This window comes from Peromyscus leucopus, chromosome 6 (genome assembly GCF_004664715.2).
Source record: "Peromyscus leucopus breed LL Stock chromosome 6, UCI_PerLeu_2.1, whole genome shotgun sequence".
NCBI lineage: Eukaryota > Metazoa > Chordata > Mammalia > Rodentia > Cricetidae > Peromyscus > Peromyscus leucopus.
The window spans coordinates 90,667,573-90,692,830 of record NC_051068.1 but is presented as its reverse complement, the minus strand read 5'-3'; the positions used below and the strand labels follow the sequence as shown (position 1 = coordinate 90,692,830).

The window sequence follows — 25,258 nt, the reverse complement described above, 5'->3', positions numbered from 1 at the left end:
AGCCATTCAATATTGAACTGTTGTTTTATTCTAATTAAAAAATAGCTAAGTGAAAGTATATGAGCTATCAATATAAACCATGTCAGATTTCATATATCATTAATCACACATCATATAATCACTATATAATAAGTCTTTTCATCACTAGGAGGAAAGACTTGTTTTTCTTTTTCTGCTAGTTCATTACCTAAAATGCAAAATACTACTGAAGAATTCTTCAGCTCAATGAAAGAAACTCAAAATCTGTCACATATTGACTTCTCCCCTGTGAAGTTATACAATTGTTAGTACATTAGTTCTGTTGATTTAAAGGAGTCTACCTAAATGCCTTTTCCTATCAGATTACAAGTCTCATTTATTTCACACAGAAAAATCTTAACTGGTAAGTGTTCAAGAGGAGATGATGCCAGTGTTTTCAGAGTTCAGAGAGAGCCTGTTCCTTTTCATTTGTTCCTTTTTATATGCTCAAAACAGCTCACCATGGCATTCCAAATTAAGCAGGAGAGATGGATGAAGGGCAAGCTGCTCTATTTTAAGGATATGATCTGAAAGCTATGGATATCTGCTAGTATCCTACACCATCTAAATACACAAGAGAATGGAACATCTAGTCTACCTCCAGATATCCATTGAGGCAGATGAAACTCAGTGAAATATATTACTAAAAAAGAAAAGAGGAATGGATTTGGGAGCAGAGGGAATAAGGTTTTCAAAATTGAGTCAAATCAGATATAGTGGTATGAATCTATAATCCCAGTACTGGAAAATGGAACAGGAGGATTGTAGAAAGTTGAAGTCCAGCTTGGTCTACGTGCAAGTTCAGGCCAGGCAGAGATACATAGCAAGACTCTGTCTCAGAAAAATAAAAAGGAAAACTTAGAGTAGGATTTTCTATCTGCCAAAAATGTATTAAAAGACTCCATCACAAACAAATACTACGGCAAAGCTGATGCTGGAGAAGTGTTATAGCTTCTTAAGGACAAAGCTTGGGATGGAGGGGTTCCATAATAAGTACGAGTTACCCTTTTCTCTTCCTCTGACTGCTGAGACAGGGTGGGCCATCTAGGACAATCCCAGGGAGTGAAACAGTGTGGGCAGCTGGAGGTACCTTCACTTTGTTACCATGAACAATAACACAACCCTTTTATACTGCCAGTCAACATGAAGGTTATATCTGAGCTCACAGAAATAAATTTTCAATTTTAAGACTTATCTCCACAGTGGCTAACTGAGAAAGACTAAGCGGAGATCTGCTTTGAAATTCCCTCCAGCCTCAGGCTGCCTATGAAGCTCAGGATCCGTTGCCTTTTTAGGTGACCTGCTTGCTCATATGTCCAATGGAACTAAGAAGCCACTCATAGGTGGCAGTGAGAACAAATTATGCCACCGTTAGTGCAGTGTCAATATGGAGCCCTTGTTGAACAGTTTTCTAATCACTAACAAGTCCAGTACTGAAAGGTCTCAGCTGTAAACCTATGAATTGGATTGGTGGTTATTTTTCCCCATGAATTCCAGTCTGTTTGGTCCCTAATGGTGAACTTCATCAGACTGTTAGTCCTTGTTAATGCCACCAAAAACTAAACGAGATAAATGGACCCTTAGCTGCAGAAAAATTGCCTTCTGAAATTACCTCTTCTTGACATATACAGAATTTAGGTGCAGCAGTCTTTTTCTCTAAGAGAAAAAAAAAAAGTTTTCTTGTTGGAATTGGATTGAAGACATTATCTCCCAATCATTAAGGGAGGTTATTACCACCACAGAGCACAAAATGAAAGCCACCTGTTTTCACATAGGGAGCTCTTGGAAATAGCCCTCTTTCTCTCCTGAGCAAATGGGCAAGGAGAAGAAAGATCCCAATAATGGATAGCGTTGAGAATGCTCTCTCGTGGACTCCACTTATCTAAATTGGCGCATGATGCCTGCCCACCGTCTCTCAGAAGTTAAGAGAGATACTGACTCATCCATCAGGCCCCACCTCACAGTCCAGAAGCACCTGAAAGGAGAGGGTTTTTCCTAGGCTGCCTGCCTCTCTCTAAATCAAATCAGCAATTCAAAAAGCTTAGTTCCCATTCTGAAAGGTTATACCCTCTAAAGACCAGAGGACAGCACTTAAGGAAATTCTAAGCCATCCACTGAAATGTAGTCAGGGGAAGGTTAAACTTAGCCTCAGCAGCATCCCTATATCATTTTCTTGTAAAAAAAAAAAAAAAAATTAACTCTTACATGTATTGTGCATATATATCAGTTATGTACATACACATGTACAGATATAGAATATATAGCTATATATACATGTATGTGCTTGTAAATGTATGCATATGCACATGTATATAGCTTCTCAGTATCTCAGTTATTGTTTTAGATTTATTTACATTATTTTATGTATATGAGTGTTTAGCATGCATAGATGTGTGCCAAGTACATGCCTAGTACTCAACAGAGGTCAGAAAAGGTCATCAGATTCTCTAGAACTAGAATTATAGATGGTTGTGAACCACCATGTGGGTTAGGGAAGCTAACCCAAGTTCTCTGCAAGAGCAATAAGTGCTCTTAACCACCAAGCCATCTCTCTGGTCCCTCAATACCTCATTTATAATAACTAATTTCTTTCTCTTTCCAAAATACATATTTGGAAGAGGTTTGGCCTGAGTCCCTGAGGTAAGTACTACATAGTTAATCTTTAAAGCAGAAATAAATATGTTCTTTTATGGCCATTGAATTGGGGAGTGGTGCAGACAGATGCACTCATATGTATATCGGAAGGGGGAAAATATATATGGCCATTAATTGGGAAGTGGGGAGACAGATCCACACATATGTATATTGGAAAGAGAAAAAAAATAGAGAAGGAAGAGGCAATGATGAAAATTATAAAACATCAAGCAAGATGAGAAATGCAACTTTCATAAGACATGTAGCAGGAAGACTACACTCCACCAGGCCTTGTCTTAGGAGAGAACTGTTTCTGTGCATTGTGGAAAATTTATCAACACCCTCTCTGCTTACTAGATTCCAGCAGCACTCTAGCACCCAACCATGACAACCAAAAAGCATCTCCAGACTTGGCAAACATCCCTGGGAGTCCTGAAAACCACTCTACCGGGGATATTCAAAAACAGTTCTTGCCTTCTGGTTGTAGTACTATTATACACCTTAATGGTTATCAAACTCCTGATGTGTTATCAAATGTAAGAATTAACAGACTACCTCCCATTCTTTTTTTAATTAATTAAATTTATTCTTTTATTTTACATCCCAACTGCAGTTTCCCTTTCCCCCCTCTACTCCCATTCCCTCTCCCCACCTCCCTTCTGCCCCTCCACCCTGAATCCACCCTCTGTTTCTGTTCAGAAAGGTGGCAGGTTCCCATGGGTGTCAACAAAGCATGGCGTATCAAGTTGAAGTAGGACTAAGCCCCTTCACTCATATTAAGGCTCGGTAAGGCAACCCAGCATGAGGAATAGGTCTCCAAAAGCCAGCCAAAGCATCAGGGACAGGCCCCGCTCCCACTGCTAGGAGTCCCACAAGTCGACCAAGCTACACAACTGCCACACATATGTAGAGGGCCTAAGTCAGTCCCATGGGAGTTCCTTAGCTGTCGGTCCAGTGTCTGTGAGTTCCTTCGAGCCCAGTTAGTTGTCTCTGTGGGTTCCCTTGTGTCTGCCTCCTTTCTATTGTCGGCCTTCTCTTGTTAGGCTTTTAGGGAGACAGAGTGGAGGTCAAGAGAAGGAGATGCTGAGTCAAGCTGTCTTTCAGGTGAATGCTATCTTAACAACAAAGCAAGCAATTTGACAGATGTCTAAAGCAAGAGGTTTCAGTCCCACCAGACAAAGTAACATGGCTAGTCTCAAAGGTTTTCAAGGGAAGAGAAGGTCTTTCACCAAGAAGAAGCAGGGTTAGTTAATATGTGATGTATGCATCCAGGACTGAGGTAAGGAAGCTGGTCGAACCAGACTTAGGCTGCATGACAAGGGACACTCTTCTTGGTATAGAGTGGGGCTCGTGGTAATGTGTGTCGCAGCAGTCAAGCTGTCTTTGACCTCCAGGTGGCCAGAGGTGGAGCAGGGACTGAGTGTCTTCCCTCAGCCTGCTCTCAGCCATCCCTCCTACATAGGGGGCCTGAGTTCTTGGAGACTGCTGAGTCCTAAGCAAGTGGAGGGACTCTGAGAATTTCTTTTTTTTTTTTTGGTTTGCGCCTTTCCTGGAGCTCACTTGGTAGCCCAGGCTGGCCTCGAACTCACAGAGATCCGCCTGGCTCTGCCTCCCGAGTGCTGGGATTAAAGGCGTGCGCCACCACCGCCCGGCGACTCTGAGAATTTCTAGTGCTTTATTCTCGGTCACTGTCCTTTAGCTTCCACAACAAAGCAACCATCCTGTATTTTGGGGAAGCTTTCAGAGAAAAAGCAAATCTCAACCATTTATCTCTTCATGGTAACATCCATAAATAAGAGAAATGAGTGAGAAATCAAGATACAGTAATAAAAAGCTGAGCTTTGCACTCAGTGGAAACTTCAGAAGAAATTCTCCATCAATAAGCTCCTCCTGCCAGAGGCTTCTAAGTAATTCCCACTAAGACATTTTCTTACCGTCCTGGATGAGGACTGGGAGGGAGCATTTGTTTTTGTTTAATTTTCACACTCGTCATAACGTGTCATTAAACTGACGCCTCCTAGTAATGCGGCTTTCACCTGAGACTTGCAAAGCTTCACAAACATTTATTAACAAATACTTTGACGGGGTTAGCAAGACTCCAGCCTCATACTCTTACCATATTATTCTGAAACCATTCATGTGACTCATACAGCGTTCCCTTCTCCAGTGTCCTTCTTCAGAGGGAAACAATACCCGATACCAGTGCACATCACAATTCACCAAGAAGATGCTGGCCAGGCAGACGAAGAGCTAAATCAGAAAGGGGCAGAGACAGAAAGGAAGCAGGACCTGCTGTGCACTCCACGTCTTTTGTTTCTTAGTTAGGCCCTGAGGAGTAGTTAACATTGGCCAGGCCTCTATCAATCTTGACATTCAAAAAAAAATACATCCTTATTTACTTGTGAGGGAGTGATAGGGATCTACGTGTGCCACAGTATGCCTGTGGAGGTCAGAGGACAGCCTGCAGGAGTCAGTTCTCTCCTTCCACCATAGGGGCCCTAAGGATTGAACTCAGTTGACAGGGCTTGGCAGCAAGCACCTTTATACCATACTGCAGGTCTCAAGCTTGGAGATTTTATCTATCACTTTTACTTTCCAGGAAATCTGACCCATGCATACGGCTCTGCATACTTACTCCTTCCAAATTCATGTCTTCAAGCCCAGACTCTATCACTTCCACACCACACTTGACTGTCTGAGATTTAACCAAGGCCACCTGCCTCCTGCCTTCATCTCCCAGTTACATTTGTGGTTTCCCAGTTACTCGGGTCCTAACAACGGCATCCTTCGCCTCATCTCCCCACACACACACCTGTACTCTATAATCATCAACAAACTCTGGAATCTCTCTCTTTTAAATATTTCCAGAACCCCTCCATTTCTTGCCCTTCTAGCAGCAACCACCTTAGATTAGGTCATCTTCCTCCGGACGATTACCAACTGATCTCCATGTTTGACTCTCCAGTGTGGTCGTCCAGCCAAGTAGTAAACAGGCCTGAACGTGCTCAGCTTTTGAGAGTGATATGGCAATTGACCCTCCATCCACAAACCTACCTATGTCCAAGGTTCTATATTACTACCTGTAATCTCCCCCTCATTTATCAGCTCTTTCTTCTTTACTCTTTCAGCTCTTACCTCAAGATTTTCAGGAACCCTGCTCTCTGGGGAACATATTTTTATGCCCCACCCCCACTTACTTTCACAAATAATATTTGTTTAAAGAGACTTCCCTGGACGATGTGGGCCTTGAATCCCAGTAATCGATTATCCTGTTCTTTTTTCACAGAAATATTTTTCTTCACACATAAATATATGTGCTTGTATGCACATATACTTATTATACACATATAATAAATATACATATATGTATATAAGAAAGTAGGTGTGTGTACCCATACACAAACACACATACATGCACGCATGCATACACTTGTTAACGCAGGGGCTGGCAAACTATGGCCTAGAATCCATCTAACTCTGACATGTATTTTTATGAACACAAAAATAGGTACATACCACACACATACACACACACACACACACACACACACACACACACACACACACACTTATAAAATTAAAGGGTTATACAGCAGAAACAACGGGGAAATGAATGAAGGACTAACATAAACTGTATGTTGACATTTGCGTCAGGTCTTTCACAGAACAACCCTGCCAGCCTGTGTACTAATGTATTGTTCCCTGCTAGAATGTCAACTTCTCCATTCTTCGCTATCATATCACTAGAATATCGCCATCCTAGAAGAGTTCCTGGTACAATGAAGATGCTCAATAAACATTTCTATGTGGGTGCGTAAGTGAATGACAGCAATGATTAGTCTCAGTCATCAGTCTCAGGTCACACAGGAAGTTGGCAGATGCGGCAGAATTCAAGCCTAAATTTCTTTCATTCCACAGCTGAGTCCTGAAACTCAGGAGCCGCAGTCATTTGAACCTCCTTCATTTCTACCCAGGTTCCCCTTTATACACCATGTCTAACACATATGTTAGGAAGACAACTCTTTGGTGGGTGAAGAAAGGAGACAAAGGTAGACTGTGTTGTGGAAAGCCTTGAGAATTCGCTCCTGAATAAGCTTATGCCTGCCACCTGCCATGTTCAACTGGCGTGCATTCTCATCCTCTCCCCTACCACCTAGCATGGGAACAAAACACGGCAAGCATCGTTATTCTCATTACGCACATTGAAAAACTGAGCTGTGAAAAGGTTTAAGAAATTGACTCCAATGTGTAGCAAAAGCTATCACTTTTAGTTTTCCACTCTACCAGACTGGACCAAGACACATTTCATAATTCAGCACACATTTTATAATTCCGCTGATGGGAAAATGCTATCAGAGACCTGGAGGAATTTTTTAAATGGCGGGAATCTCCTGGCAACTCCTAAGAAACCAGGGGTACTATAATTCACTTAAAGTTCTATGATGTGCAGGAAAACCTTCTCAGCTATAAATGGCCTACAGATGCCCAGAGGCAGCATCAATATCAGAACCTAGAGTTAAAGCAATGAATAGAAAGGCCAAGACAATCACATCCTGGGATTTTTATTGGTGTGACAATAGCCCAAGATTCTGGAGCAGCCAGGCCCATGGCCGTCTTTAAGAAGAACACCAAGAAAACTGACAGTTATGTTAGCTGACATGAATATCCACAGCTGTCATCTCTTGGACCAGCTGCTACATCAAATCAGCCATCCTCTGAGGCAGCTGACTTTCAAGTTCAGAGTGTCTGGCTAAGACTACACGTGTCTCATGGCTTAAGGGCCAGCCTTAGTAACTGCAGCTGCCAGGGTCCATGGCACCACACAGAGGTCATGATGGTGCATCCTGGGGTTTGTCTGAATGCTGGCTATGAATCCAGTGTATGTGTAACAGTCCATTTTAAAATGTGTCTCTGTTGTAGGAATTCTCCAGGTTGGTGTGGGACAGAGAAAAGCCTCCACTTACATGTCTCTTTGTCTTTCTAATTCCCTTATGCATCATCGGGCTATCCATATCTACTCCCTGCCATCCCCCTGGTCCCCCCCATCCACTATCACACCACAGAATATGTAGTCTCTATAACAGAAATGGGATCGTTTTTCCATCTCTTCACTCTACTTGGAAAATAGCACAGTGCTCAAGGAGCTTAAAACAATGTCATTTTTGATGTTAGAATATGTTAAGGTCAGGAGTGGTGGGACACTCCTTTAATCCCAGCACTCAGGAGGCTGAGACAGGAGGATCTCTGTAAGTCCTAGGCCAGCTTGGTCTACACAGTGAATTCCAGTACAGCAGTACAGTGACAGCTACATAATGAGACCCTGTCTTAAAAAAGAAAAAAAAAAGGCAAGGAGTTTATTCATTAAATATCTATGATTATTAAGTCAAATTTAATAATAATAGCTATTTTTTTAAATATATGGAAACTTGAGTAAAAAAAATTTTAATGACTATGCGACTACAAATGTACCATTTCTTTGAGTTAATCTCTCTCTCCGTCCCTCCCTCCCTCCTCTATCTCTCTATCTCTATCTCTATCTCTCTATCTCTCATTTTGAAACAATGTTGTTTGTAGCTCAGGCTAACCTCAAACCCTCATTCTTCCTGCCTCAGCCTCCTGAGTGCTATAACCACCTCTGTGCTGCCACATTCGGCTTAAAAAGTCTCTTTACGGGGCTGGAGAGGTGGCTCAGAGGTTAAGAGCACTGACTGCTCTTCCAGGGGTCCTGAGTTTAATTCCCATCACCCACATGGTGGCTCACAACCATCTGTAATGAGATCTGGTGCCCTCTTCTGGCCTGAAGACAGAACACTATATACATAAGAAATAAATAAATCTTTAGGGGAAAAAAAGTCTCTCTACAAAATAAATTATTCTGGTTTATATGGAAGCAACATTACTCATTGCAGCATAGAAAATAAAGCCAAAGCCGAATGCTTCACTATTGTGCTAGTTAGTTTTCTCATCACCGGGACAAAGAAGCAACTTAAAACAGGGAAGATATATTCAGATGTTGTGGAATAGTCCTCTTGTACACTGTAAAGATTTGTCACTCAAATTGGTTTAATAAAATGCTTATTGGCCAGTAGCCAGGCAGGAAGTATAGTTGGGGTGACCAAACTAAGGATGTTGGGAAGGAGAAGGGCAGGGTCAGGAGTCACCAGACAGATGCAGAAAGAGCAGGAGATGAATGTACTAATAAAGGTACTGCCACATGGCAGCGTATAAATAAGTAATATGGGCTAACTTAAAATGTAAGAGTTAGCTAGTAACAGGCCTGAGCTATCAGCTGAGCATTTATAATTCCTATTCAGCTTCTGAATCAGTTATTTGGGACTGGGTGGTTGGGACAGGAAAACTCCATCTGCGTTGGGACCCGTGGTTTGAGGAGATACAGTCCATCATGACAGGAAGGGCATGGCACCAGGAGCAACATGGAGCAGCTGATCACATTGCAGAGAGAGAGGGGAATGTTGATGCCACGTTAGCTTTCCTTTTTCCATCTCTGTTCAGTCTGGGTCCTCAGTCTTTCGTACAGTGGGTCTCCTCATCTCAGTTAAGTCTCCCTGGAAAACCCCTCACAGACATGCCCAAAGGTATACGCCGTTAATGCCCTGGGACTCTCCAATCCTATTTACAACCAAAACTAACCTTTCTACCTGAAAAGTCCTTATGTTAAAAATAACAAAATAAAAGTAAGCAGCCTTGGACTGGAAGTTGTTCAAGTGTCTGGAACTTTGAATGTGTTAGATGTGATACTTGGTGTAAAGCCATGATGTTCCACAGGATGCTGCTACATGTTTGGAAGATGTCTGGCTCCTAAATATGCTCGTGAGGAAGATGCATCTGAGACCCCTGCATGTATACCACGTTAAGCATTAAGAAATGTCTCCTTTTTACTTCCAGGCTTGAGAAAGAGATCCAAGACCTTGAAAGGGCTGAACTGCAAATCTCAGCCAACGAAGAGGCAATTCTAAAGAAGCTAAAATCGATCGAGAGGACGACCGAAGACATACTAAGAGTGAGTGAGACTCAGTTTTAAACAATGATGCCCTCTCAAAAGAACCCACAAAAGCCATGTCTTCCAAGCATTTCTAGATTTAGATTTTATTTTTTTTAAACTAAGTTCATGATGGAAATCTTTTATCTTACAGTCTGTGAAGGTGGAAAAGGAAGAAATCCCAGAAGGTATGTCTTTAAGCAACCTGTTCCATGTCAAAGCAAGGTAATTTTCATAAGATCACTGGCCTTGTTTCACTAGTAGAGATATCTCACATGTATTTCGAATTCATATCAACTTTACAGAGTCAATTGAGGACATCTATGCTAACATCCCTGACCTTCCAAGTTCCTACGTACCTTCCAGATTAAGAAAGGAAAGAAACGAAGGACAAGATGATGATGAACAGAATAGAAAAGGTATTTGTGAACCTGCATTCAATGCCACGTTCTCAATTTCAGTGTGTGCTGAGTGTGGATGCGCACGTGCCACGGCATTCACATAGAGGTCAGAGGACAATTCTCAGGAGTCAGTTCTCTCCTCCTCCCTTGTCTGAGGCAGGATTTCTCTTGTGTTTGCCAATGCTCAGCACACTGCAGGCTAGCTGACACATGAGTTTCAAGCCAATTCTCCTGTCTCTACATCCCACCTCACCTATGGACAGGTGCATAGCATCACACCTGCCTTTTTTTTTTTTTTATGTTGGGTTCCAGGTATTGAACTAAAGTCATTGAGTAGCAAATTTCTTCCCACTGAGCCCTGGCCCTGACCCCTCAATTTCAGATTTTATATTGTCTTCACAGCTTGCTTGTGTTTCCAGTTTAGGCAATTTAAGGTCCATTTTACAAAGTTCCCAGGGCTACGGGACAGTTCCAGGACTTGCACAGTTAGGGAAAAGGAGGTGAAGTATTTATTCCCTACCAACATAGGCAGGAAGAAGTAAGATAGGGTCTAAAACAGGCAAGAAATGCTTCAAAACCTCTCTGCTCAAAATTTTCATCCAGTAGATGTTGAGTTACTAAAAACATTTTTAAGTGAAAATGTCCCCTTGGAAAGGTTGGGCCTTATTTATCTTCATGGGATAACGATTTTCATATTTTAAAGTCCCTGAGAAATGAAGGTTCAGCCAAAGAGGAGAACTTGGAATTTTAGAATTGAAAGGGAAGCTACTCTCTGTCTGCAGGTAGCAGTCACTTATTCACGCAACAGATATTTCATGAATAACTGCTCCACACCAAGCTCACTTAGGCACACGGTCGGTATTCACTAAATCAAACGTTCAGGGAGTACAATGCTGAAGAAGGAGGTAGAGATGTGAGGCAGGGAGAAGATGGGTGGAGATCTTGCAGGTTTAATTGGGTACCCAGGGAGAGCCACGGCACGTCAGGACACAAGAAGTGTAAGATGAGCTGAAGGAAAATAGGAAGACATACCAAGAGCAAAGACTGACACACCCGAGTTCTACAAAGAATGCTGTCCCTTTCCGCTGTTAAAATTCCATCCGCAGGGCTCCTGCCTGGCTCACGAGACAGACGTTGGCTCCCACACACACACACTCACTGGTCACCTCCAGTTGTCTCAGCACAGTTGTGACTGCTCTACTGTAAGCCCTTCATCTGCTTGAACGTGGTCTTAAATTAGGAGGATAAAAGGGAGGCGGCTAGAGAGACGACCCGGCCATTAAGAGCACCTGCTGCTCTTGCAGCGGACCCAGGTTCAATTCCCAGCAGCCACATGGCAGCTCACAAACGTCTATAACTCCCGTTCCAGGTGGTCTGGTGCCCTTTTCTGGTGTCCTCGGGCACCAGACATACACATGGTGCACAGACATACGTGCAGACAAAACACCCATACACCTAAAATAAAACATTTTTTTTTTAATTTTAAAAGAGAGAGAGAAATGGGACTCTAGGCTTCCACATTCTTCGGGTACAGTGGCACATCTAAGCATTCCCTATACTGTGACGACCTCAGAGCACTTTAATTTCAGTAGACAGCTGAGCTTGCCCCAGGGAAGTGACAACGAATTACCCTGCTAGGTGTTTTACCTGCTGCAGCCCACAGTGTGACTGTCCTCCCAAAGCAAAGAAGGCAGATTAATAAGGAAACCAAAGAGTCTAAGTCTGGCTGGTCACTTTGGTTCTCCGGGAAAACACCAGCTATGTGGGTCTACTCTCTTCCTCACTCCTCCAAATCATTTTTCCAAAATTCTACACTTCCTAAGACACCATGTGGCTACATGGTTGGTTGTTATAGAACTAACCAGGGAGGAAATTATGTGTGTATTGTTATGCATATATGCATGTGTGCCTGCAGGTCCGCTGGGGGCCAGAGGGCATCAGATCCCTTGGAGATGGAATTATAGGAGGTTGTGAGCCTCCTAGCCTGGGCACTGGGAATGTACCTCTGGCCTTCTTGTAGAGCCATCTCTCCAGCATCCAAATCAGAAGGGGTTTGGGGGGAGTTATTTTGCTTTGTTTTGTTGGAGACAGGGTTTCTCTGTGTAGCCCTGGCTGTCCCGGAACTCTCTCTGTAGGCCAGACTGGCCTCTAACTCACCGAGATTCACCTGCCTCTGCCTTTCCAGATATGCTGGGATTAAAGGCGTGCGCCACCACTGCAGGGTTAGAAGTTTCTAAATGTCACATAAAAGACCTCCAAAGGGTGTAAAAGCAAACAGACTGGTTTATAAGAGAAAGCCAGTAGTTACATTTGTATTAAACTCGTCTTTTAACAGCTTTGTATGCCATGGAAATTAAAGTTGAAAAAGACTTGAAGACTGGAGAAAGCGTTGTTCTATCTTCAATCCCCCTCCCATCAGATGACTTTAAAAGTACAGGCATAAAGGTTACGATGATGGGCAGAAGTCAGTCTACGCAGTCAGCTCCAATCAGAACCCAAGCTACAATGGCACTGACGGCCTCGCACCTGTGGAAGTGGAGGATCTCCTCAGACAAGCCTCAGAGAGGAACTCAAAGTCACCCACGGAGTACCATGAACCCGTGTACGCCAATCCCTTTTGCAGGCCTATGACCCCGCAAAGAGAGAGAGTAAGCCCTGGACCAAACTTCAAGAAAGGATTATGATGAAAGCTAACGGACTGGGTAACCATGCAAATGAACCCATGCACAACACTAACGATGCGCTTTCAGAGGGGAGAAGCAATGGCGCCCCTCACACCAGCCCGACTCGGCCAACACCTCAGCCGCGAGCATCCCTTCAGCCAGCAGAAGAGATGGTCCACACCCGGCAAAAGAGGATGGTGGCTCCTTGGGAAGAATCGAACATGGAGCAGAACGAACATGAGGTTTCTCCGAGGACGGGACTGAGCCCCCGCCGAGCAAGCCCTGGGAAGTCAGGACCCCAGGGTTCTTCACCCACTTGCCAGGAGGAGGCTGAAGATGTAAGATATAACATCGTTCATTCTCTGCCTTCTGATGTGGACAACACAGAACCCGTAACGATGATTTTCATGGGGTACCAGCAGGCAGATGATAATGAAGAGGAAAAGAAGCTTTTGACAGGATATGACGGGGTCATCCATGCTGAGCTGGTCGTGATTGATGACGAGGGGGAGGAGGAGGACGGACAAGCTGAGAAGCCATCCTACCATCCCGTAGCTCCCTGTAGTCAGGTTTACCAGCCAACCAAACCAACCCCACTTCCTAGAAAGAGATCGGAAGTTAGTCCTCATGAAAACACAAACCATAAATCTCCCCACAAAAATTCCATATCTCTGAAAGAGCAAGAGGAACACTTAGGCAGCCCTGCCCGCCACTCTCCCCTGGGTGTTCCAATGGCTGGAGATGGGACTGAGGATCCATCCTTAACAGGTAATAAAAATGACAAGGCATGCCACTGCTGTTTACTCATGTGACAGTCTTCTCTGTGGTAATGAGCGTTCTGACTTTCAGCTTCTATGACCGCCTCATAAACTAATACGCGCTGACAGCTTTTAATAACGCTGAATTATCATCAAAGCAAAGTAAGTCACTTCAAAAAATAATGAAAGTGAAAACTGTGTCTTGCTTTGTTTTAATATTGCATTGACCGCCCTTAGTTACTGGAAATGTGTCTTCTGTGAGGGAGCAATACCGTATGTGAATAACTGGGGACGCTAATTAACATCCTGATCATCAGAAGCATACTTTTCCCCAGCAGAATCCAATGATGACTACTTGCCTGTGCCTCCTGTGACTTACACTTTACTAATAAGTTAACAAGTAGCCTTAATTTTGCAAAGAAATAGAAAACATGTACTATTTTCTTCTCATTTTATTACTCAGCTATATCTCCTTTCTCTATACTTTTATTTTATTAGCTTTGGTTCTTTAATTTTCTACACTTTAAACATAGAATGACATTTTATCTTGTATTATCTATGACTCAACTTTTCATAGTTTTCTCCAACTTAGCAGATTTATTTTTTCTATTTTCTATATAGCTACATTTCTCATTCTCTATGAAGTTTTTATACCTTTGTATCTCTTTAGCTAGCTCAATATTGAATGAAAAGTAACTAACACTTTTTCTACAAAACAACAGCTCCTCAATTTTAAATTCCTTGTTATAGCTTGAATATAGCAAATGACAAAAAACAATTAGAATAACTGAGCAAACCCTAGCTAAAAATCTAAGTCAAATTGCACAAATACACAGGTTCTAAATGTTAAAAATGGAAAGTAATTTTAAATATTGCTAATTGAAGTATGACCATTAAAAAGCAATAACTACTCAGTAGCAGACAGCCCAGTTAGTATAACTTGATAGTTTTATAGAAGTGTGGCAGAAATTCAAGATGTTTCTTCCTCATCAAACCATAAGCCCAATCTTGTGTTGCTAATAACACAATATTAGGGACATTCTTCCATTCTTGTAAGTCCTTGAATTAGGTGAACCCATTGTGAGTTTAATCATCTGAAGAATTCCTCCCCTCCTGAGAAATGTCCACTTGTATATCTTCCTCAGACTCTGGAGTAATGTTCCCCACAATGGAAAGCTGCAGATAGTACGTTCCTTTCCATTTGGAGAATGAGCTTTGTTTACAGTCAAATGTTTCCTTTGAAATTCATTCTTAAAACAATGCACAAGGCACAGAGACAAGGAACACCCTATTTTATGGTCAGTTACATAGACCTGAACCACTGTAAAAAACAAAAGCAAAAACTCCCTTTTTGATCTTGGATATTAGCCAGCTCCTCCCAAACACCCTTACTCCTTCTCCCCTAAACACATTAACGTTTACCCCTAGAAAAATGACAGGAAGTGACTAACATTTCCAGACAACACTAACCATGCTACTGAACTAAAATTAGGAAAACAGGAAAACCTATGCCAGACAAAGTAACAATACAAAGTCTTGTACTATCAAACTAAATATCTCGTAAAGAGAATGCTCCAGATTCCTTACATTTTATTGTGACGTTGTTCTACGTCTCAGCCTTCCAAATCATCCCATGGATTAGAGTGGAGGTATTTAGTATGGGTGAGTTTTACAAAATAAATCAATCACAAAAAAAAAGAAAGAAAAGAAAAAGAAAAAAAAAAAGCCGGGCGGTGGTGGCGCACGCTATTAATCCCAGCACTCAGGACAGAGCCAGGCGGATCTCTGTGAGTTGGAGGCCAGCCTGTGCTACCAAGTGAGTCCTAGGAAAGGCGCAAAGCTACACAGAGAAACCCTGTCTTGAAAAACCAAAAAAATAAATAAATAAATCATCTATGCTTTCAGGGACCATCTACACACATTAAGAACATAGCTACCTATGTACTTCAATTTCACAAGTACATTTTACATTGTGATTTCAACATTACACACACACACCCATACACACAGAGAGAAATGATACAGTACTTAAATTTAAGTCAATTCCTTTATTAAAGTACAAATATCCTATTAAATGCTAATAGCTATGGTAGATACAATAATAAGGAATTATCTTTTCACTTGTTATACATATAGTTATCAAAATCTTGTCTCAAAAGCAGTTCGTGGGGATGGGGAAGATAGCTCAGTGGGTAAGAGCCCTTGGTCTATAAAATAAGGGCATGAGTTTGGTTCCATCCACCCACAGAAAAAGCCGGTCATGGGTGCGCATGCCTGTAACTCCACCGTTGCAGCAGAGACAGGCAGATCCTGGGACCCTGCCGGCCACCCAGCCTAGCCAAAACTGAGTTTCTGATTCAGGGCGAGACCCTGTCCCAAGGCAACAAGGCATGGAGTGATAGAGGCAGCCACCTGAGGTCCTGCTTTGGCCTCTTCTGCATGCCAGTGCATGCATCTCACACACACACACACACACACACACACACACGCACACACACACACACACACCACACACATGTGGTTTTTAACTGGAAAAACTGTATGTAGAAGGAAGAAAGACGAAAACTCGTCCAGTGTGGATAGTGTAAAGACAGTATATTTTAGTAAAAATTTGAACACTGTTAAACATGACAGAAAAACTTAGGTAATCTCATGCCTATCTGCTTGATATGGTCCAGACACACCCACTATTGTGTGGCTTCCAAAAGCTTTCCGTGAGATCCCACTAACCCAACAACAACAACTAGACAGCTAATCTTGCTTCAGTGGCCCTAGTCTTGTTCCAGCTCAATATTCTATGGTCTTAGAGATGTCAATGGCACTTGAGATGAAGAGGTAGAAAAACCTTAGCTCTGGAGCACTCACACACCATTGATTCAGAAACTGCCAGTAGAGGGAGGTCAAGGAAGAAGACTGAGGGTGAACCACAAATCTCTCTTCCAGCAAGATGAAACAGCTAAAAGTGTCTGTCTGTGTGGCTGTAGGGAAACAGGACTGGGATTCAGAGAAGGGCAGAAAAGAGGGGCAAGAGAACCAGAGGTACAGTGTTTGGGGAGCCGCTCCTTGCATTGTCTGGGCATGCTCCATCCCCACACCTCCAGCTGCAATTAGGGCTATTGCCACAGGCTTGGAAGAAGGAGTGCTAAGGCTAGCTGACTTCACTGCAGGTCCTGGGACACAGGGTGGGCTCTATTTCCAGGCTCTCGAGATGAGGCGTAACTATAGGGAAGAGGATTTTTGTCCCTGCCTTCAAACAGACCTTTAAACAATCCCTTATCCCTGCTCTCTCCCGGCACTGGTAATGCAAGGGGCCACAAAACCCAAGAGCAGCCCTTCCTGAAGCCCTGCCTCCTGCCTGGTCTGCTGTGGGACTCCGGGCAGCTCCTCAGAGGTCACCACCCAGCAGCTCCCAGCAACAGAGCCCATCCTGCTGACTGAGCAAAGGAAATTCTCTCAACACATCCTGAAGTCAAAGGAATATTCTTGGTCTTGCTGTTAGAAGTGATCATTCCTCTTCTCTTCCAAGGGAAAAACAATGCTTTTTACCTTCCTTGAAATGAAACTATGTCACAGACATATGAAAATGACCTCAAAACAGTAGCAGGTCCCCATCTCTTCTTAGGTTTTTGTAAAAGGCCTCTTAGAGATAGGATCATTTCTTTGGTTATTAGGTAATAATGTGTGACACAGAGATGGGAAGAAAAAAAAAACATGTCTTCCCTTTTATTGTTTCATTAAAACAAAATTGTGCAATTAGTTAAATGGCTGCTTCTTGGGCCATTTTACACATGAATGTAATATTACATAATTAATATAATCACTTGCTCAGTGCCTTGAAAGCATCTTTCAACTTTTGGAACATGATTGAGACAGCTCTGCTCAAAGGCCCTAAATATTAAGACGTGATACCAGAACACCAAAGGAGTATTATAAATTCCACACATACACTTTTTAAAATGTTTTCTACAGTCAACACTTCTTCAGCAGTAGAACATATGCAAAGATACACCTGCCATTCGAAAACATAATTACACATTAATGCTTAATTATTAGTTCACATTGTTTCATACATAAACTTATTCTTGTCATTGCATATCCAAAGGTCGGAGAGCCTTTGGACAACCAAGCTTAATGAGATTTTTTTTAAAGATCTAATCACTAAATATAGTTTAAGTATTAGTATCTTTTTTGTTCAATAGTACATAGTTAAGGATATGCACAAAACTGATGTAAAGGAATATGTATCTAGGCTGATCGTGAAAATATGTAACATCCACCTGTACTGTGTTCGCTCTGCTCATTTTCGTGACCTTTGTAGACGTAGGTTCCTCCTAGTTCTCAACCTACCCCTTCCCTAAGTTAACCAGAGCTCATTATTTCTACTATCTTTTTATGCTACTAAAACAATGCTCACGCTGTTGGATAAAACCATCTGAGGTATGTTCTCACCTTTCCTGCCTTCTATGAAATGGTCATTCAGAGAAAAAATTATGATTCTTTTATAACTTGCTTTTTTTTTTACTTTAATTTACAGCTTTAAGGATAAGAATGGCGAAACTGGGGAAAAAGGTAATCTGAGCTGTAGTGCCCACCTGAGAAACCTTCGGAGAAGCAGCCAAGAAATGCCTGAAAATTTCTTTTCTGAATATTTTTATTTCTTTTTCCTAAAGTCCAAATATATATATATATAATTATACCTATAGTAAGCTACATAAATAAATAGTAGTTGTTATTTGTGGAAAAATACCCCCAAAAGCTGGGGAAAACAAATGCTAACTTTTCCAGTTACTTGACATGACTCAGTGGGTCGGGGGAACCAGTATATTTTTATTGTATTGATACCAAAGCATTTCTAATAAGAGCTTGTTAAATTTAAGAATAAAGTTATTTAAAATACCTTGACTATCTTAACTGGCGTTGTAATGTTGCGAACGCAAAGATCATACATAGGTGCACCTCATCCCAGACTCTCTAAAAGTCAATAACTCTTTCAGGTAACTGAATTCTCACACCAAAGATCAATTCAGTTGGCTCAGTTGAGACTCCAAACCATCGCATGCCTCCAAAAGGCATAGATAACAATTATGCTTACATTTTGAGAGTGTGGTGCTTAGATCATTTTGCTAATACACATGACCCTTTAGGAGAGAACTGGCTCATTCATTCTTCTTCAGGTATCACCATCCTCTCTTTAACTCAGTTCAGTGTGCAATAAACAATTGTAGCTTAAGGGCACTAGGAAAGAACTCCCCATAGTCTCAAAGGGCACAAATCTGGTCTAGGTGCACAAGTTAGAATCTTCAAATTAAAACTAGAAAGAGGGGAAGAAGGGAGATGACTCAGTTGGTAAAAGTGTTCGACTTGTAAGCACAAGTTCAGTCCCCAGAGTCCATGTGAGTGTTGAGCAGGGTGGCAGGTGCTTGCCATCCCAGCATGGGAGAGACACAGACAGAAGAATCCTGGAGCTCATTGGTCAGCCAGTCTGGCTTAATTGGTGAGTTTCAGTTCAATGAAAGACCATTCTCAAAGGAGGTAGACAATGTTCCTGAAAACAGCACTCTAGATGGCACTCCATGTATGCATGCATGTGTAGCTACAAATTCACACACACACACACACAAAAAAAAAAAAAAAAAAAAACAAGGAGCATGTATAGCAGCATGTCGTTCCTAGGTATTCTTCCAAGGTGTTCAACCCTGATTTGAAAGAGAATATTTCTGTTCCAGTGATTATCCTGTCCTCCATCTAACATCCTCAAGACTGCTCCCCCTTGGGACTGGAGAGGTAGCTCATCAGTTAAGAGCACTGGCTCTTCCAGAGGACCCAGGTTCAATTCCCCACTTCCACATGATGGTTAGCAGTGGTCTGTAACTCCAGTTCCAGGGGATCAAAAGCTGGTCAAAAGTAGGCACTGTTTGTGTGATACACAGACATAAATGCAGGCAAAAGTACTCATGCACATAAAAATAAATACATTTAAAAAATAAAGATTGCTTCTACATGTCTTTCCCTAGACTGTCATACAGGTATACATTACCCAGGTCCTCCAAGTTGAGTGACTAGCCTGTTTCCTCCCAGAACAGACACTGACTTTCCCTGCTGGAATGCTGTATGGTAAGGCTCAACCTGTGGATCGTGACCATTGGAAAACACATATTTCTAATGGTCTTAGGAAGCACCAACCATAAATTTATTTCACTGCTACTCCATAACTGTAATTTTGCTACTGAGCAGTGTCTCTGTTCCTCAGACCATCAGAAATATGTATTCTCCTATGGTGGCCACTCACAGGTTGCAAACCTCTGCTCTAGAGGCAAAAAGAGGTAAGGACAGTAAGTCCTCTCAGGAAGACAAGCATTAGCCCATGAAGCTGTCTCCCATGAGTTGTTTTCCAAAGGCCAGCTGTTCTCTGGCAGGAGAGAGCTCCTTCTGCCGGCCTGGAAGATTCTGGGCAACCAAACGGTTTACATTGCTGAGATCATCTCAAAAGATACCCTACTCTGGGTTCAAGGGACTCCTTCATTTCATGGTTCTGGTTTTAGCATGAGTGAGTGACCTGCTAATTAGCCTTGTGTGGTCCTGCCACTTCCAAGCTTGAAGTATGAGTTTTATTTTAAACACAGTCTGCAACACATGATGCTAGGTATGCCTTGGAACCTCTCCGGCTTCCTGGCATTTCCCAATAGTTGGCCAGTCTCGCCTGAATTCTTTTACTTCAAGATTTCTGAGACAATTATCAAGAAGTAGATAACTTTGAATTGCATACAGGTCAGTCCTTGGCAATGCATTTGTCCCGACCAGTCAAATTCAGAGCTGCTACAGATCTAACTGTTCTGGGTTTGCCCCCATCATCCCAATGCAGTGCAGGTGTGGTTCTTGGGAACTGTCACAGCACAGCCCGCCAGGGGCTGTCACCATCTACTTACCACCTTCATTGCCATCTGACCAGTGACTAGACACTCCTCCTGGAACTAGTGATGTCTTGAAGAAATGATCTCAACAGCAGGAAGAAAGACACAGGGGAGAACGGCCATTTGTAGGGCAAGATGGCGCTGCAGGCAGCCAGGCTGGCTCGGACCTTCACTCCAAACCCTGAATTGAATACATCTATGTCTGTCTGAATGGGGGGATGCTGGAAACCCGACCCACAGCTCCGCTCCCTTTTGAGGGTCCCTACTGTCGGGGCTGACTCTCCCACACTTTCGGATTGCACGTCCAATGAAGACACGCCGGCTCCTGCAGCCTTGGAGATGGTTCCGAGTGAGAAAAAAGACACGAGCACAGGACATGTCGTGGAGACCATGGCAGCGCATCAACCTTCTCGGGGCGGTCCGCTGCAATCGTGGCAGAGACACCAACAGCACCCGCCACACTCGCTGTTATCACTCGGGCAAACAACCTTCCTGAACTTGGTCTCTTATCTCGAAAATGAGGCCAGTTTATGTCACATGCCCAGCAGGGTTGTCTGAGGACTCGGTAGGTCAGTCAGTGGACTATATCAAGTGTCCCAGCCATAGTCACTTTTGGCTGAGAAGCCACATCTCTAAGGCTAGCCCCACAACACCCCCTCGTTGTACGCTTTGATGTTTTATAGGTTTATATGCTTACGTTAGAAAAATAAATGTTTATGGAAGGGTAAATAAAACAAGAGGTAGGGCGAGCCAGGTGTGGGGCACAAGCCTTTGGTCACAGCACTCAGGCAAGCAAGGCAGGGGCACCTCAAATTCAAGGCTAACCTGGGCTGCCGTGTGAAACTGTCTTGAGAAATTTTTTTAAAAATCAAATGAATTTTAAAAATAAGAGAGATTAAGGTAATTTTCCCCAAGAGGTATTCAGTTGCTGTCTCATTTAGGGTTTCTATGGCTATGAAGAGACACCATGACCATGGCAACTATTATAAAGGGAAACACCGAAAGTGGGGTCGGCATGCCTTTCAGAGGTTTAGTCCATAATCATCATGGCAGGAGGCATGGTGGACATGGTGCTGCTGAGGGAGCTGAGAGTTCTACTTTTGGATCCACAGGCAGCAGAAGAGAGAGACACTGGGCCTGGCTTGAGCTTCTGAAAACCCCAAAGTCCACCTCCAGTGGCACACTTTCTCCAAGAAGGCCTCACCTACTCCAAAAAGGCCACACCTCCTAAGAGTGCCACTTCCTACGCGTCTATGGGGGCCATTTTCATTCAAACCACCATAGTTGCTGCAGCTCTGATTACTTAAAAACTGTATTTCCCACATTGAATTACTTTGACATTTTTGCTCAAAATCTATTTGCTTTTTAAGTGCTGACCTTCAGACAGATGGAGTCTCTAGCTTCATTCAAGTATATCCATCATGCCACATTTTACCTCTAGTTGCTAATACTATACCTTTGTAGCTGGGCGGTGGTGGCGCACGCCTTTAATCCCAGCACTCAGGAGGCAGAGCCAGGCGGATCTCTGTGAGTTCCAGGCCAGCCTGGGCTACCAAGTGAGTTCCAGGAAAGGCGCAAAGCTACACAGAGAAACCCCGTCTCGAAAAACCAAAAAAAAAAAAAAAATACTACACCTTTGTAATAAGAACACAGATCAAGCAGGGCAGCAGTGGCACACGCCTTTGATCCCAGCGCTCAGGAGGCAGAGCCAGGCAGATCTCTGTCAGTTCAAGGCCAGCCTGGTCTACAGAGCGAGAGGCACCAAAACTACACAGAGAAACCCTGTCTCAAAAAAAAAGAGAAGAAGAAGGAGGAGGAGGAGGAGGAGGAGGAGAAGAAGGAGAAGAAGAAGGAGGAGGAGGAGGAGGAGGAGGAGGAGGAGGAGGAGGAGGAGGAGGAGAGAAGAAGAAGAAGAAGAAGAAGAAGAAGAAGAAGAAGAAGAAGAAGAAGAAGAAGAAGAAGAAGAAGAAGAAGAAGACAGATCAAATAATGGTGGGCCTTCCAAAACAACAAAACTTGTTGGGCTCAATCAATCAAATCTATCTATCTGCCTCTCTGTGTGCATCTCTTTCTCTCTCTCTCCCTCTGTCTCTCTCTCTCTCCCTCTCTCTGCCTCTGTCTCTCCATTCTCCCCCTGCTCCCCACACACCTAGTCTGGGCTGTGATTGACTTTGTATGTTTCCATTGTACATCTGCTGTAATCAGTGTCTTATAGCACACCGTTACTAGGGTCACATGGTTCTTTCAGATAGTCTCAGTTTTTGCATAACATTCTTTTATATCTCAGAACCCATCTAAAAAGCCACAATGTTTTTAGTTAGTATGTGTCCTTGGCCTCCTCTTGGCTGTGACCATTGGTTCAGACTTCAGCTGTTTTAATGACACCGGCAATTCTGAAAATTGCTGGCTAGGTATTTTGTAGGACATGCCTCCATTACGTACTTTCTGATTTTTGTTTTTTTGGGGTTTTTTTTTGGGTTTTTTTTTTTTTGGTTTTTTTTTTTTTTTTTTTTGAGTTTAAGCTGGGGCTGTGGATTTTGGAGAACCTTACAAATATAAAATGAAATTTTCATCACATATCAAGGGCACACGTTCTTTCAACATGATTGACAACTGCTGATGTTCCCTTTGATACGCTGGAATCATCAGAAGAGTGTTGGACTATCATCAAAGCTATTCTCTTCCCCTTTGGGAGGAAGACTGTCTGCTTTGAAGGAGTAGAGTCTGAGTCCTCTCCTGGAGATCTGAGACACTACACAATATTCATTTACAATTCTTCTAGGCAAATTTAGCTGTTTTTATCAATATTTTCGTTAGTTTATTTAAGTTACTATGAACAAATAAATCATTTATCAGCTGAGATATTTTACTGCTCAAATTGTTCAAGTTTTGGCCATTGAAACCTCTTACCATTGTATGTTGTAATCCTCCCGTAGTAGAGACAGCTCTTCTACCAGGACCTTGAAGCTCCGCCCCTACAGATGTAGCAGGTAACTGCCCTTCCTACCTATGACCTTGACGTACCTGCCCCTAAGGCGTGGCTCAGGGCTACCCTTATGACCTAAGATGCATGCAGGCTTTCCCTTCTCTCCCTCCTGGGCATGGATGCGGGACTGACTCAGGTGACTTGAATAGCATTCCAGAACCTGCAACAATTCTGTTCTGTGCAGTGAGTTTTTCTCCCCTAATAAATTCCTTTGCCCTTTAAGAAGATTCCATGGAATGAAAATAAATAAATAAATAAATAAATAAATAAATAAATAAATAAATAAAAAGATTTAAAAAAAAAAAAAAGAAGATTCCATAGATTTCTCACTTTACCCTCCCCCCCACACACACACTTTTTTCTTTTGTGGTGTTGTGGATGGATTCTAGGACCTTCACATACTAGGCAAGCACTCTAGCCTCTGACAGAAGCAATTCCTCAGTTGAGATTCCCACTTCCCTGAAGACCCTAGTGTTGTGCCCAGATCGTAACCCCCAGAGAGACCACCAAGGACGAGCATACCAGAATGCAAAAGCAAGGTTTACTTCTGCTGCTAGTCATGACAGGGAACTCATCTCAAGCCATCTCAAGTGAGGCAGGGAAGAGTTACTCTTTCTTGGGGAAGTTAGTTTTTATAGGCAAAACCCATAAAATTTCTTAGAGGGGAGAGGGTTAGTATGGGTCCGTCCTTGATTGGTCCAGTTTTTCCCAGGCCTGGACTTTATCTTATTCTAGCTTATCTGTTTGCCCTGTCAGGAGTTTTACAACTCATCTCCGGGGTCTGGTCATGTTATCTCCGGAGAGGGGCATCTCGTGGTTAATTAGTTACCATCAGACATCCTGACTCTGTTCTTTTGTTCCTGGGGCTGGCGCCATCATTTCTAGGGACTTGAAACTGGCCTGGGTCTATCTATATTGAGATATCTTTTTCTAAGGCCCCTTTTTTGAGACAATAGAGTGAGGGTCTTGCTGTGCCTAGATCATCCCCAAAGCTGCCACTGGAGACTTTAGGTACAGAAGGCAAAAGTAAGGTGTATTCTAAGTTTACAAGCCTCCAGGGAGGCTCTTCCAAATCTCTCACTCACAGCACTCACAGCAGGGAGGTTGGAAGGAGCGCTCCCCTTTCTTTGTGAGGCTAGTTCTTAAAGGCACAGACCATATAATTTATTTTAACCTGCCTCCCTTTTTAGTCTTTTGGTCGAATAACCTGACTGTGTTTTCCAAAGTCCCTGTAGCAGATACAGCCACCTGGGGAAAAGGGGTCTAAGTTCTTATCTACACTTAGGAATCCTGGTTTAAGCTTCTCTTTGTCTGTAGGGGATAGTGTGGGGGGTTTTACTAAGGTATCACACCTAGTTTGTGTCAGGTTGACCAGAAACTAACCAGCACAGGCAATATTATCAACATTCATGAACTCGTTTGGTGGACCTGTCTTCATTCCTGCTGCATACACACTTAAGAGTATTAAGAGTAATCATATTGGGCATCTTTTCATGGTCTTAGAGAAATCACTATTCAATCTATTTGACCGCTTTTAATTACATTGTCTCCTTACCTACATGTAAGAACTCCTCATGAATATGTGGAATGTGATTTGCAAAAAACATATTCTCCCAATGTATGCGATATATTTACATTCTTTGAGGGATGTTTGTTTTGTTTTGTTTTGTTTTGGTTTGGTTTGGTTTGGTTTGGTTTGGTTTAGTTGGTGGTTGCTTGTTTTAGTTTTTGGTTTTGTTTGTGTAGGTTTTTTATTTGAGACAGGATCTGTGCTAGCTAGTTTTATGTCAACTTGACACAAACTAAAGTCATCATAGAGGAAAGAACCTCAACTAAGAGAACACCTCCAGGGCTGGAGAGATCGCTGGAGGGGGGGGAGGTTTAAGA

At 42.7% G+C, this 25,258-nt stretch overlaps 1 protein-coding gene across 1 annotated transcript in view; it reads left to right on the top strand.

Moving 5' to 3' along the window:
* The window catches only part of Palmd (palmdelphin), a 48,896-nt gene extending 30,520 nt beyond the window's left edge, over positions 1–18,376 (top strand). Inside the window, 7 exon segments of the mRNA XM_028890154.2 lie at positions 9,559–9,673; positions 9,807–9,840; positions 9,958–10,071; positions 12,389–12,496; positions 12,499–12,720; positions 12,723–13,484; positions 18,009–18,376. Of these exon segments, the coding sequence (XP_028745987.1) occupies positions 9,559–9,673; positions 9,807–9,840; positions 9,958–10,071; positions 12,389–12,496; positions 12,499–12,720; positions 12,723–13,484; positions 18,009–18,052 (1,399 nt within the window). The 3' untranslated portion in view covers positions 18,053–18,376.
* Positions 18,377–25,258: the final 6,882 nt, after the last annotated feature.